The 15,683-nt window shown below is 37.2% G+C and overlaps 1 protein-coding gene across 1 annotated transcript; it reads right to left on the reverse strand.

The window, feature by feature from the left end:
• Positions 1–2,435: 2,435 nt before the first annotated feature.
• Positions 2,436–4,036, reverse strand: clec14a (C-type lectin domain containing 14A). Its single transcript, XM_056476926.1, has one exon. It carries the CDS (start codon positions 3,964–3,966, stop codon positions 2,863–2,865), a length of 1,104 nt encoding a protein of 367 aa, XP_056332901.1. The 5' UTR covers positions 3,967–4,036; the 3' UTR covers positions 2,436–2,862.
• Positions 4,037–15,683: the final 11,647 nt, after the last annotated feature.

The following is a 15,683-nucleotide window of genomic DNA, read 5'->3' on the forward strand; positions in this document are numbered from 1 at the left end:
AAGGAGTAAAAAGTAGGAATCTGTTAAAGTTTTCAATTAAAAACTGGAGTCTATTGTCAGTTATTAGGCAAATCACAAACTGGCCAGCACATTCAACTTTCCCCTGTCAGAATTTGTCCATTTAAATAATAAAAAAGTTATAATAATGATAATAACGTAGAGCTTTATGATTTTTCTAGCCTCTCTTGTAAAGAGTACATTTGATAGTTCATGGGTAACAACAATAGCCTAATAAGTACTGTAGTAACTTTAACATGGGCTGCCTTTGGTGCTTCACAACATTTTATTGCTCATTTTTTCTTTCAACTATAAGGTCTAAGATTTAGAATAAAAGACACTTGTAAAATGTTTTCTCCGTTTAACAACAATACAGTGAAAGTTGACTTTACTTGCATGACTTACTTTAGGTCTTAAAGCCTTTTTCGATGGGCTATTTTGATCATTTATGATGACATAAAGGTCAAAATAGGACAAATGAGCTAATGTATGGGACAAATACTAGACCTTTGTCAGTAGGGGGGTGGGTCTTACGGCTACGGGCCTACAATACAAGGCTGATCTATGTCTATCTTTTCACTAACAGAATATGTTTATTAATTTATGCAAATTGTGGTTAAAATTAAATTTTCAACATCAAATACACCACATATTAGGATATGTTTCACTCTTTATATTTTTTCCATAAGGCGCTCTTCATATTGTTCAATTTAACTTTTAAAATGAATGAAGAGTAATAAAATACCCACATAGCATGATTGGACATGATTGGACCAATTCTGACTATCATACAAGGGCCAGACATGAACAATATCTGTGCCAAGTTTCAGCCAAGTTAACTGGGCCTGAACTAGCCCAGATATGTTGGTTTGTCACGACTGCAATGAATTCGATTAACCTATGAAACACTTCGGTTAATGGCCATGCTTTTTCTCGAAGCAACTTGATTGTTAGAATTTTTTCTTTACTCAAAAATAATATAAATGTATTTTAAAAGTAGGTCAAGATAGGCCAAACTTACCTGACCCACATATGAATTTTTAACATCTGGGCCAAATATTACATTTGATATTTAGTGTGTTGCCTTAAAGATGGTGCCACCTCTGCGAAACCCAAGCCATGTTTGGCCCACATGCTGTATGCCTGCTGTGCAAGCTTTATTCCAAATCTGGGCCAGAATTCTTTGCTAACTGGGTATGCATACACATTTTAAATAATTTAAAAATATTCTTCATGACACTGCACACTCTCAGAAATAAAGGTACAGGAGCTGTCACTGGGGCAATACCTTTTAAAAAGGTATATATTTGTACCCCAGGAGTCCATAATGGTACCTCAAAGGTACTTTTTGGGTACATTTGGGTACTAATATGCACCTTTTAGGTACCACTGTGGACTATTTGGGTACAAATATGTATCTTTTAAAAAGATACTGTCCCAGTGACAGCTTGTGTACCTTTATTTCAAAGAGTGCAGCCACACTGAAAGTTGCCAGATCAGTCAGAAACACAGTGTGCTTTTAAAGCATATTGTAGTTCAGCCAAAATGAAAATTTGATGTTAATTTGCCTGCCCTCATGCCATCCAACATGTATATATATATATATATATATATATATATATATATATATATATATATATATATATATATATATATATATATATATATATATATATGTATATATATATATATATATATATATATATATATATATATATATATATATATATATATATATATATATATATATATTTTTTTTTTTTTTTTTTTTTTTTTCCTGAGTAAAAAAGTGTCTATTTATATACAACATCTATAAGCACATGTACAGTTTTGATGAAAAATAACAAGTCTTTCCTCTATTTTGTAAACAAACAGCATTAGCTCACCTGTTTGCTTTCCTCCATACGTCTTCATACATGAAGATTGTGACTGCCATGAACTTAAATGTTTTGGTGATGTTATGGATTTAAGGTAAATAATGTTTTGTTTTTTATTTGTATAGTAGACCAAATGTTTTGCTGAATCATCGGGAAACATCTGTATCAAAAATGTTTTTTAACTATCAAAATGCCTGTATTATTTAACTTGTTTCCTTTTTCTAAATCGGCCACAGACTTCAGCATCAGTTAAAGTAATATAATTGAAAAATAACTTTAATACTCTGCTGAATATAAACGTTCCCTTTATCTTGGTTGGCATGAGGGTCAGTAAATGAACTGCAATATTTGCGCGAACTATCACTTCAAAGGTGTTATTAGTGACTTAAGCGCCTCTAGCGGCACTAAACGAAACTGCACAATAATAACCCGATTATTTCGCGTCACTCTGGTCTCAGAAACATCTTCTCAGAATACATATAGTTTAGCTTTATCTGTAAAGTTAGCATGTACTATTTGTGTGTGGCTATCAATGAAAAAAATGTTTAAAATAACAGCCGCTTACAGCTTTAATGTCCACCTTTATTTACAACCATCCAGACATATAAATCTCCAATGTTGCTAAATATATAATTAGAAAACAAATCCAATGGCAGAAACATCACAACATCATCTACAGTTCTTACATCTCCACATATAGTCGCATTTAAATATCAGCTATGTAGGAGTAAACAAAGACAGAGTACTCTGTTTTCATAGATCTAATAACTAATTTCAAAATCCACATCAGAAGATAGACCCTGATTTCAACTGTGAAAAAAACCAGACGGGAATGGCAAATGAAATTCAAAGGCAGCATTTACACAGCTCTCTTATGACTCTCAAACCCAAATGTTCTGAGAGAGTAATATCATCCAGTAAGCCCTCTCTGTAGTCATCTGCATGTGTCACATTGAGTTATCTGTCACATTTTCACAGTCTCTCCCACTTAGGTTTCCTCTTTTTCATTCACCTTCTCCATGGAGCTGGATCCATTCAGACCCACAGCCTCCGCCTTCCTCCGGGCCCGTTTTATGGTTCTCCTCCTGAGGCATCCTTTTACAATGGCCGCGACAATGACCACCAGTACGATGAAAATCAGCAGTGCTATAATCACAGGTACTATGATATTTGAAATGTCGCCAACGCTCTCCTCAATCTGCACCCCTCTGTCATTCATTCTGACGTCCTCAGACAAAACTGTAGGTTGAGGTTGCACAGATTTGTCCTCCTCATTGTGTGAATATTCATCTTTTTTTTTTGGAAGAGTGGTGGGCAGTTTATCACAAATATAGGAGCCTTCTGTGTTTTTGCATCCATGCTTGCACGGTTCTGATTCTTCACATTCGTTTACATTAACACAGTTTCCGAATGCATCCCTCCTGTAGCCACTCTTACATTCCAGGCAGAGTTCAGATACATCAATGTTTTCCTTCCCGACTATGGTCCAAACTAAATCATGTGAGCATGTCAAAGTGTAATTGGCATCAGAATTGCAAACAACCTGACATGTGTATGGATCTTCCGGATAGTCGATTATGTACTTGGTATCATGTATCTGTGGTCGTTGGCACACCGTCTCCATATTTCGCTTGCAAATGAAAGGATGTTGCTGTTTGCAGGTGGCATCCATAAATCCACTGTTTGTCACACCGGAGTTTCCATATTCCACTGAAAGTAGCCCGCAGCGAACATCCGTACAAGTGGATGAAGGCTCAGATTTCCACATGTTGGCTTCAGATTCAGTGCTGTTGTTCACCGTCCAGTAGAATCCTTTAAGAGGTAAACCTTGTTGAACACATGCACCTTTATCTTTCTTTAGTCCAACCCAGAATGAAACAGCCGTTCTGTTGGTCTTGTCCCAGATTGTTTTTAGGATCTTGTCCATTTCCTTTTTATCCGGAATGTCGGTCAGGACACTTCCAGGTTTGCAATAACTCTGCGCATTTGTGAATGAGTTTTTGTTCAAGTGAACAGTGTAGGAGGACAATACGGGTGAACAGCGTGCCATGTTGAGAAGGCTCAAAAGATGTAACACCATCCAGAAATCCATGTCTGCTCTCTGCTCGCAGACTCAAACTGAAATGATATTGTCTGCTTTTTTCTCCCTCTGGCTTTCTTAGCCGTCCCTGTGAGGTCCTCCCAAGACAACAAGCACAGGAAGTCTGTTCAGCCTTGATACAGCCATTGGCTTCCTCTTGGGTGGTGGTGCTGCCGAAGCAAAACAATCGCAACTATGAACAAAAATCTGTTCCTGGTGAAACTAAAGCTTCCATAATACACAATCCCACTGCCAAACTCCCACAGCAGAGTGATGGATGAGCTCTAAACGACGAGGAAACCTGTGTTTCTTGGCATAGAGCTGATAAACCGTTCATGCATCCACACCCATCATCTTCTTGAAGCTTTCAGGTTTCATCATAAGCAGTGGTGGAGAACTGAAGAGAGAAAAAGAGAACTGAAAATCTCAATTCAAGTAAAAGTAGCATTACTTCCTAAATGATTCATACTTTCTCAAATGATTCACAAGTGACGTTTAACAGATCCAGGATATATTTTTTCATAGGATTGAATTATACTTTTCTTCTGGAGAAAGTCTTATTTCTTTTAGTTTGACTGAAATATAAAGAAGATATTTAAAAACTGCTGAGATCAATATTAATGACTCCTTTAAGAAATTCATTTTTCTGATTGGCTACAGGACAAAACACAGTTGTCAAGTGACGTGCCAAGTTAACCTTACTTGCCTAATTAACCTGTGTGTGTTTTTTTTGTTGGCACAGGTCAGATAATCTGTAATGATTATAATGTCAGATAGATAATGCATTCACACACATCACCTCCTGAATAAACATTTGTTCATTCGTTCATTTATTCATTCATTAATTTTCTTTTCCAGCCACAATTCAGTGCTGGGAAAAACCCATACACACTCATTCACACACGTATACAACAGCCAATTTAGTTCACCCAATTCACCTATAGCACATGTCTTTGGACTGTGGGGGAACCGGAGCACCCGGTGGAAGCCCACGCCAACACGGGGAGAACATGCAAACTCCACACAGAAATGCCAACTGACCCAGCCGGGACTTGAACCAGTGATCTTTCTGCTGTGAGGCGACAGTTCTAACCACTGAGACACTGTGCCACCTGTTTGAAAAACATACTCAATTGAAAGTATTACCTCTCAAAAAATGTAGTGCAAATAAAAGGTAATTCTGCTACTCAAAGTATGAGTAAAAAGTAACCCCAAGTACTGAGGAGTAGTGAGAATTAAGCTGAAAAAAATATTCCACCTAATACCCTGCTAATTAAAAATGTATCGTACATCAGTGCCATCTTCTTTTAAGGGTGTTTAAGTGTAAGGTTAAGTGTCATCCATGGATTATAAATTTAAAATGTAAGAATACATTACACGTAGACATATGCAGATGTTCAATTATATATATATCGTGATAATGAACATGCACGATATTGATATCATGGGCACTTTAAAATACAGTGAATAATTTATTATTAAAAATGTAAAGTGCTTTTTAAGAATATTTAGAACGTATTTCCAGTGGTCTTTACTCTTTATTTTCAAACATTAACAAACATTAGCCTAGAGTATGCTGAAATATTGATTGAAAATATTAAATAAAATATGACATAAAATGCTATATATAGGCCTGTTGTTTATTAACTCATTACAATATGACTCAGTTATTAACATCAGTAATTTAACTAAAGTAAGGATATGTTAATGCTTAGTTTATGCAATTTGTGCATATTTGAAACCGCACTATTCTGTAGTGCATTTAGTTGTTGTTTTAGGCATTATTTGTGACAATCAGTGACGCACAGGGTCTTATCATACACCCAGCACAATAAGGTGCAGGACAAGTTTGGTGTGTTTTGTTGCTATGTTCAGACCAGCGCAACAGTAATTTTCACTTTTTGTGCCACGTTGTTTAATTGGCAAATCCATTTGCGCCACAAAAAGGAGGTGTGTTAAGGCGCATTGTTGGTGCATTGCTATTTAAAGGAACTGAAATAGACTGTGCCATTGACCAACTAAAAGCTGGTCTAAAGTCTAGCCTAGAGCATGTTAGTTGTGCACCAAATGCGGGTCCAAACGCCTACACATTGCTTAATACACACAGAATGTAGAGCAATACACAAATATCTTTACAGATAAAAAAAAAAAATCAGGATTTACATGTTACAAAATTATTATTTTCTGCATAAATATAAAAACCACTGCCACCATGCCTTCCTCACCTCGGGGGGCAGTTTATTCATGTATAATGTTATTATTTATAGCAGTATTATTTATTATATTTATATTTATTTTAATTAAAACAAGTTTAGATTTTTCCACCTGTCGGGTTTGAAGACCACATGGTGCATAAGAATAGGACGTGTGTTTGGGTATAACTCAGTTTTTTGACCACACTTCATTATTATTGTCCATTTATTTGTTTGCTGGAAATTAGAACTGAATTTAGAAATAGTTTTGAAACAAATCTTTGCGCTTAACAAACTAAACTAAATATGAAGGCTAATGGATGTCTTCAGTGGAGTGCGTACAACAGTTTAGGAGTAACGGAGTTTTGGAATTTCTTCATGGCATTAGCCAATTCCATGCGTGTTCAAAGAGAGTCAGAGAGAGAGGTTTTCTTCAATGCAAAAGTATTAGCCATTTATTGAATACATTTGAATAATTAGATAGATACAGAGCTTTGGGTTGGAAGTGCCCCTAACATATGTTCGGGCCATCTTTAACAACAACTCTTTCCCTCAAACAACTTTTATACACACAAGTAAACAACTGGTGTTCTAGAAGTTGGCCAGGTGTGATCCTTTACGATCCTTTACGTGGCCTTAGCACCACAGACCCTGGCCCCTCTTGACCTACATACATGAACATGACACAGCTAAATTACATACATAAACATGACACAGCTATATAACATACATGGGTATAACACAGCTACATTTATAGATAGAAATAAGAAAGCCAAAATTAATAAGAAATTAATTTCCAACAGGAGGAAAGTAAAGAGGCTGAATGGAGGAGGCTTATTCTTTATCCTCGCACTGCAGATGGTCCGTTTATCTGTTTTCTCACTAGTGAAGCATTCAGTTTTTCCACTTACAAAGTCCACCATGTAAATAGCAAATGCGTCATGGCATGACGCAACTGACTCTTAAAGTGAATGTGAGATGAGACTCTGATTGGTTTAGTGCATGTTATACTCAAAACACACCCATAACTCATTAAGAGAATAAGCTCAACCCTGTTAGACCATGTGCTGGGGAGCAGATCATATTTTTCCATCCTTAAAATAGCAAAAGTGGATTCAGACACGCCCTTAATGCTTTTGCCCGATGCACTTTAGACTTTGCGCTTAGATCTTTAAAATAGAGTCCACAGTCTTAATAGTCCCTTGGTCATTGCACGCAGGGCCGGATTGGATAATCAGGAGGACCAGGAGAATTCCCGGTGGGCCGGTCCGTTTTTTTGACCACGAGGGCCGGTGTCCCTAGCTGCTTGCATTCTCAGTAGTCGCACTTTTTCCATTTATTTATTTAGTTGACCATAGCCTCACTCTTTTTATTCATTATTTTGCCGCAGGTCCGCTCTTTTAATTTATTTTCTTGCAGCCCCGTGAGCAAAATGCAGCCTGCAGGTGATGATGTAACTATCATTCGACCCCAAACAGCAGCACCTTAGTAAAAAATAATAATAATAATAATATTAATGAATATTATACCTGCTCAATGAAAATCAGATGATTCACTACATCAATAAATCTGACATAACTTGATCAGAAATCTTAAAAGGGGAGAAAAAGATTGAGCCATCAATAGAAAGTAATACTGTGGTTAAAAGAATCTTGCTGATGTTAGTGTAATACTTACTTTTTCTTCCAAACACAGCAGTTTAACAGCACTATTGTGGTCCAGTGGAAAGCATGTTGCGTTATGACACTGCTGATCAGAGTTCAAACCTCACCTGATAAAAATTTTTTTTCTCTTTCATTTTTAGTGTTAAGACATATAATACTGTTTGGGTTACTTATGTAGGTGTACATATTTTATTTTTTGTGTGACCATCGTTATAAAGGACTGGATATCTATAAAGAATTTTGCACAGAATATATATTCAGATATTGCAGGAAAGGACATTGTGATGTTTTGAAGAACAGTGTTGGATATTTAGCGACCCTTTAATGTCTCATATTTATGAAAAACATTTGACGTCCTAAAGCAGCTGTTTCATTGAAAAAGACGTGATAGTGTCATTTGAAACTGAATTGGAAATGACGTTATTTTAATATAGTCAGTCGTGAACTGAGGTGGGCCGTTCTAAGGCTTGAAACTCCAGGGCTGAAAAGGAGTCCCATTCCGGCCCTGATTGCATGTAACAATTTTGCGTCTTCTTAGAGAGTATTAATGCTTTAACACTGTACATGTTTGCTACATTTATAAAGTGTTCATGTCTTTAGGTCAGCCTGTCTGGTGTGATTTCATTTCATTTATTTTTTATTTATTTATATTTTTTCTATGCATGATTTGGTTGGACAGGATTTATGGGACTGATTATACCAACGCTATCTCACGGCAGTTCGTAACCTTTTGATTTAGTGGCTAATTCGTACGATCTCTTTCATACAATTTAGTACGATTTGTTCATCCCCCAATGACGGTTGAGTTTTGGGGTGGGGTCGAGTGCCATGCCTCCTTTTTAAAATCGTACATTTTTGACGACTGAACTCAATACAATTTTGTATAAATTAGCCACTAAACTGACAAAACGTAAAATAGTAACGTTTCTTTGTGAGATCAGGCTGATTGTTCTACTTAGCCAATGATTGTAGACAAGAAAAAAAATAAACATATCAAGGAGTGACTGAAGGTTGAAGGAAAAATGGAGTAAAATGACAGACACAGCACAAAAATACTCAATATAATTTGAGTGTTTGTAGTTTGTTCCTTTACTAATCATAACTGCCTCATTATGCACTTTTCTCATTAATTTTACTTGTTTATTGTGTCTGTAACAAAACAACTCTGGGAAAAATACCAGGAAGCGTTGCTCATTACATCAGGGATTGTCCTTTACAGTAGTACTATACCTCTGTGTTTACATGTCACGCTCAACGCTGTCAGATTCAAATGCGTGTTGATTGACCTCTGCGTGTGTTTTTAAGAGCTCACATGGGACTAATGTGGTGTTGAATGTCCCATGACTAACATCGTATTATTATTCTGTTCCTCTAACAGGCCGCTTCATGAGAGAGCAGCAGATGCTTCCTGGAGGAAATGGTTCTGAATGGCAGGAAGTGAGGTTGCAGGAGCACTCAATTCTCTGTTCTGCAGTCTGGAGTGCCAGGGGGGTGGGGAAGAAGGACAGGAAATGGAATTATGGGTAACAGGAAAAGGAGCTACAAGTATGCCTAGAAAGAACAAAGAACAAAAGTTGAAATAAAGGTGATACAGGTGTTTTATTATGAGAGCTCCGCTGCTTTGTGAGACAACAATTCATTCCAGTCCATTCAATTCAAGTTTATTTGTATAGCGCTTTTTACAATAATTATTGTTTCAAAGCAGCTTTACAAAAGGTGAACATTATTGCATTACAATCAAATTAAGTTAAAATTACAATCAGATATACAAATATACACTCACCGGCCACTCTATTAGGTACACCTTACTAGTACCGGGTTGAACCCACTTTTGCCTCCAGAACTGCCTTACTCCTTCGTGGCATAGATTCAACAAGGTACTGTAAATATGGAGTTTTTGGTCCATATTGTCATGAAAGCATCACGCAGTTGCTGCAGATTTGTCGGCTGCACATCCATGATCATGACATGGTCAGCAACAATACTCAGGTAGGCTGTGGTGTTGACATGATGCTCAATTGGTAATAATGGGCCCAAAGTGTGCCAAAAAAATATTCCCTGCACCATAACACCACCACCACCAACCTGAACCGTTGATACAAGGCAGGATGGATCCATGCTTTCATCTTGTTGACGCCAAATTCTGACCCAACCATTCGAATGTTGGAGCATAAATTGAGACTCATCAGACCAGACAACGCTTCTATTGTCCAATTTTGGTGAGCCTGTGCGAATTGTAGCCTCAGTTTCCTGTTCTTAGCTGACATAAGTGGCACCTGGTGTGGTCTTCTGCCGCTGTAGCCCATTCGCCTTAAGGTTCGACGTGTTGTGTGTTCAGAGATGTTCTTCTGCAGACCTCAGTTGTAACGAGTGATTATTTGAGTTACTGTTGCCTTTCTATCAGCTGGAACCAGTCTGGCCATTCTCCTCTGACCTCTGGCATCAACAAGGCATTTGCGCCCACAGAACTGTCACTCACTGGATATTTTCACTTTTTCTGACCATTCTCTGTAAACCCTAGAAATGGTTGTGCATGAAAATCCCAGTAGATCAGCAGTTTCTGAAATACTCAGTCCAGCCTGTCTGGCACCAACAAGCATGCCACGTTCAAAGTCACTTAATCACCTTTCTTCCCAATTCTGATGCTCGGGTAGGTGTACCTAATAAAGGGGCCGGTAAGTGTTAGTTATTATATATAAACATAGTTAACCTGCAGTTTTATAGCAAATAGGTGATGTCTATGTGTACATGTTAAATGAAGTGTATTTGTGTGGGATTAACAGTCAAAGCAGCTTGTTTATAGAGAGTTATAGAGAGCTTGTTTTACTGCGATGTGGTGGTGCAGTAAGTAGTGCTGTCGCCTCACAACAAAAAGGTTGCTGGTTTCAAGCCTCGGCTGGGTCAGTTGGTGTTTCTGTGTGGAGTTTGCATGTTCTCCTCGTGTTGGCGTGGGTTTCCTCCGGGTGCTCCGGTTTCCCCCACATGTCCAAAGACATGAGCTATATGTGAATTGGCGTAAGCTAAATTGTCCATAATGTATGTGTGTGAATAATTGTGTATGGTTGTTTCCCAGTGATGGGTTGCAGCTGGAAGGGCATCCGCTGCGTAAAACATATGTTTGATAAGTTGACGGTTCATTCCGCTGTGGCGACTCCAAGTTATTAAAGGGACTAAGCTGAAAAGAAAATGAATGAATGAACATGTTTTACTCATACTAACTGAATAATTCAACTGTATATTATATAATACATTTATAATTACATTTATTTAGACAATATGTGTATTGTCGGCAGCTAAAGCTCTCTGCATGGTCGCCCACTGAAGCTAAGCAGGGCTGCGCCTATTCAGTACCTGGATGGGAGACCACATGGGAAAGCTAGGTTGCTGTTAGTGAGACGAGCCTAACGCCCCAGTATATTGATGGGGACTCTAAACTGCTCAATGAGAACTGTCTTTCAGATCTCATGATGTCCTTTGAGAAAGAGAAGGGGTTCAACCATGGCATCCTGGCCATATTTGCCCACTGGCCTCTGTCCATCATGGCCTCCTAATCATCCTCGTATCATAATTGGCTTCATCACTCTGTCTCCTCTCCAATCAGCTGGTGTGTGGTGTACGGTCTAGTGCAATATGGCTGCCGTCGCATCATCCAGGTGGATGCTGCAAACTGGTAAGGATAATTATTATTATTACGGCCACCATGTCGCCATTGTCAAACCGACTTGTTACCATAAACAGAAGCTCCTGCCTCACAGTTTTTCTGATTGATTCACTGATGTGGGTGAAAGTTGAAATCATTTTGTTTTCAAATGGCATCTAAAAATTGTGGTGCTGCGTAAGATGCAGGTGTATAACGGTTATACAAGTCCATAAAACAATGGAAATATAAGCTAAAACAGAGTCAAAGACAAAGTTATTAGCCGTCCTATGAAATTTTCATTCTTTTTCTGATATTTCACGAGTAACGTTTAACAGAGCAAGGACATTTTTCACAGTATTTCCTATTATATTTTTCTTCTGGAGAAAATCTTATTGATTTTAGTATAACTAACTGAAACAAAAAAAAATGTAAACCTGCTGAGGTCAATATACAGTAATTAGCCCCATTTTGAAATATTTATTTTCTCAGTTGGCAAGAGAGCAAAACACTGTTGTCCAGTGACTTGCCTAACTGACCAAGCAACTGGATAGCATCAACTGTACTAGCAAGTCCCGACCGGGCCAGCTGACGTTTTTGTGTTGAGTTTGCATGTTCTCCCTGTGTAGACGTGGGTTCCGGGTGCTCCGGTTTCCCCCACAGTCCAAAAACATGCGCTATAGGTGAATTGAATAAACTAAAATGGCCGTAGTGTATGTGTGTGTGTGAATGAGAGTGTATCTGTGTTTTCCAATGCTGGGTTGCAGCTGGAAGGGCATCCGCTGCATAAAACATATGCTGGAAAAGTTGATGGTTCATTTTGCTGTGGCGACCTCCGCTAAATCAGAGACTAAGCAAAAGAAAAATAAATTAATGAATGAAAAATTACTTATTAATACTATTATGTTCAATTGTGTGTTGAAAATATATTCTCTCTGTTAAACCATCATAGGAGGGCTAATCATTAAATTTAACTGTATTTCACGAGTTAAATTAACATCTTTCCAGATTCCATATTTTTTTCCATTAGTCTCAGCCTAACAGTGTTCTCACTGAAAATGTGTTACACAATACTGTACTGTTTGTTAGTAGGTGGTACGTGTGTATTTATATAAACATAAATTTCACATGCTCTAGTACTGAGTTCCTCCTACAGCACATCTTGAAGGAAGACGCTTGTGAGTCATGATTTAATTAAAAGTAGGTTTGAAAGAAGCAGCCCATGGCAGTATTCAATGCCAAGAAATGCTAAACTGTTAACTTAAAAAAAAGTTGCTTGAACTTCATCAGCTCCAGACAGCTTACATCACAACGACCCTGCTGACACCAACAGTCACACAGATTTAGTTTGTGTGTCTAATAACTGGTTAGTTAACCTGATATTTAAAGTAATGTATTGGGAAATCTTAGCATTAAAAAAGTATATGCTGGTCTTTTGAGAGGGGCGGCAAGGTGGCTCAGTGATTAGCACTGTCGCCTCACAGCAAGAAGACCACTGGTTTGAATCTCGGCTGGGCCAGTTGGCATTTCTGTGTGGAGTTTGCATGTTCTCCCTATGTTTGCATGGGTTCCCTCACAGTCCAAAGACATGCGTTATAGGTGAATGGGGTAAAACAAAAATTGTATTCTAGAGTCTATGGGTGTTTCCCAGTTCTGGGTTGTGGCTTGACATCCACTGCATAAAACATATACCGGAATAGTTGGTGGTTCATTCCGCTGTGGCGACCCCTGATAAATAAGGGACTAAGCCGAAAGAAAATGAATGAATGGTCTTTTGAGCAGGAGACACAAACACTTGGCCTGACTGACTTGATTTCACCTTCATCTTATCTGAATTATGCTGTACAAGATTGGGGACAAGTTGTCAGTGTGACAGAATAACTGGTTTTAGACCCAGGCTGTCTACTGTGTACAATGTCAAACCAAAAGTGCTCAATTTAATCCTTTTCGCTGTCTAGGAGAAGCAACTGAGATATTAAAGTAATCTTATTGTCATTTTTCCTTCCTGCAGGCTTCTCTGTCCTGCTGTCAACACACATATTCTGTTTTGTGTATGCTTTTCTCCAGCCAGTATCATTCATCCGTTTATTCTTTTATATATATATATTTTTTTATTCCATCAATTTATTTTCTTTTCTTTTTATATGTTAGTAAAGTTAATTGTTTTTGATATTGTTTTTTATATTTTTTATAGTTAGTTGTATTTATTTTGCTTGTGAATCAAAATGAGATGAGATACATAAATGCTGAAAACTTGTTTATATTGATATATATATTCATTCATTTTTCTTTGGCTATGTCCCTTTATTAATCTGGAGTCGCCACAGTGGAATGAACCGCCAATTTATCCAGCATATGTTTTACACAGCGAATGCCCTTCCAGCTGCGACCCAGTACTGGGAAACACCCATACACACTCATTTACAAACACTACACACTACACTACGGCCAATTTAGTTTATTCAGTTCACCTATACTGCATGTCTTTGGACTGTGGGGGAAACCGGAGCACCTGGAGGAAACACATATATATGTATAAATATACATATACAGTTGTAGTCTGAATTATTAGCCCCCCTGAATTATTAGCCCCCTGTTAAATTTTTTCCCCAATTTCTGTTTAAGGGAGAGAAGATTTTTTCAACACAGTTCTAAACATAATAGTTTTAATAACTCATCTCTAATAACTGATTTATTTTATCTTTGCTATGATGACAGTAAATAATATATTACTAGATATTTTTCAAGACACTTCTATACAGCTTAAAGTGACATTTAAAGGCTTAACTAGGTTAATAAGGTTAACTATAGGCAGGTTAGGGTAATTAGGCAAGTTATTGTATGACGATGGTTTGTTCTGTAGACTATCGAAAAAAAATTAGCTTAAAGGGGCTAATAATTTTGTCCCTAAAATTTGTCCCTAAAATGGTTTTTAAAAAACTTAAAAACCGCTTTTATTCTAGGATAAAACAAATAAAGCTTTCTCCAGAAGAAAAAATATTATCAGATATACTGTGAAAATTTCCTTGCTCTGTCAAACATTATTTAGGAAACATTCAAAAAAGAAAAATAAATTCAAAGGAGGGCTAATAATTCAGACTTCAACTATATATATATATATATATATATATATATATATATATATATATATATATATATATATATATATATATATATATATATGTTGTTTAGTATTCAGTAATGACTTTTTAATCTTGATTTATTTATCATTATTTATTTTAATTTACCCGATATTCTAATACTTTTTAATATTCACTTTTCATTATTTCTACATCCTGTTTCTTTATATTGCAGATTTGTGAGCATATTTTTGGACTGCTCTGATTCTAAAGGCCATATAAGACTCATCATATCTATTTTCTCAGCATCAGCTCGGTTACGAAAATTAGATCAGTGTTCTCACAGAAAATCTGTTACACAATACATCACTGTTCAGTAGGAGGAGGAAAAGATAGAGCCAGTTTAGTCACTGTGCAATTACACAAGCTGTCTACTACCATGTGTACAACATCACAAAAAGGCCAGAAGCTCTGTATGCTAGTGTATAATTTTAGCCAAGTCATTGCATGACTTTTAAACATATGTGCATTACCTATTCTAGTTCACATATTATGGAAGTTTCATATTTTGGTTTTGGGAGTCACCAAAATGGGCGACACGGTGGACGATTTCTGTGTGGAGTTTGCATGTTCTCACCATGTTGGTGTGGGTTTCCTCCAGGTGCTCCGGTTTCCCCCACAGTCCAAAGACATGCGCTATAGGGTAATTGAAGAAACTCAATTGGCCGTAGTGTATGTGTTTGTGAATGAGTGTGTATGGGTGTTTTCCAGTACTAGGTTGCAGCTGGAAGGGCATTCGCTGTGTTAAACATATGCTGGATAAGTAGGCAGTTAATTCCGCTGTGGCAATCCTGATGGATAAAGGGACTAAGCCGAAGGAAAATGAATAAGTAAATAAATGAACTAGTGAGATGGAGCGTTTCATGTTAATGGTGTCACACATCCTCGATTTTCAGTTTGATTTGATAGAAAACACTAAAGAGGCTTTAATAGGTTGTGTGTTTTATTAGACTGCACAGAGCAGCATTATAAAAGAAGAATAAAATGTATTCAGTCTGATAAAACAGCGCTGCTTCTTCACGTAATTACGAGCAGAAGAACCATTCATTTCTCATAACTAACTGCTTCATTGCTTTCGTTTCAGCTCATCGGCTTT

Source organism: Danio aesculapii, chromosome 17 (genome assembly GCF_903798145.1).
Source record: "Danio aesculapii chromosome 17, fDanAes4.1, whole genome shotgun sequence".
NCBI lineage: Eukaryota > Metazoa > Chordata > Actinopteri > Cypriniformes > Danionidae > Danio > Danio aesculapii.

What these genes read in the sequence shown, in the direction of transcription:
- clec14a (XM_056476926.1), bottom strand. Translation starts at nt 3,966, where the DNA reads ATGGATTTCTGGATGGTGTTACATCTTTTGAGCCTTCTCAACATGGCA.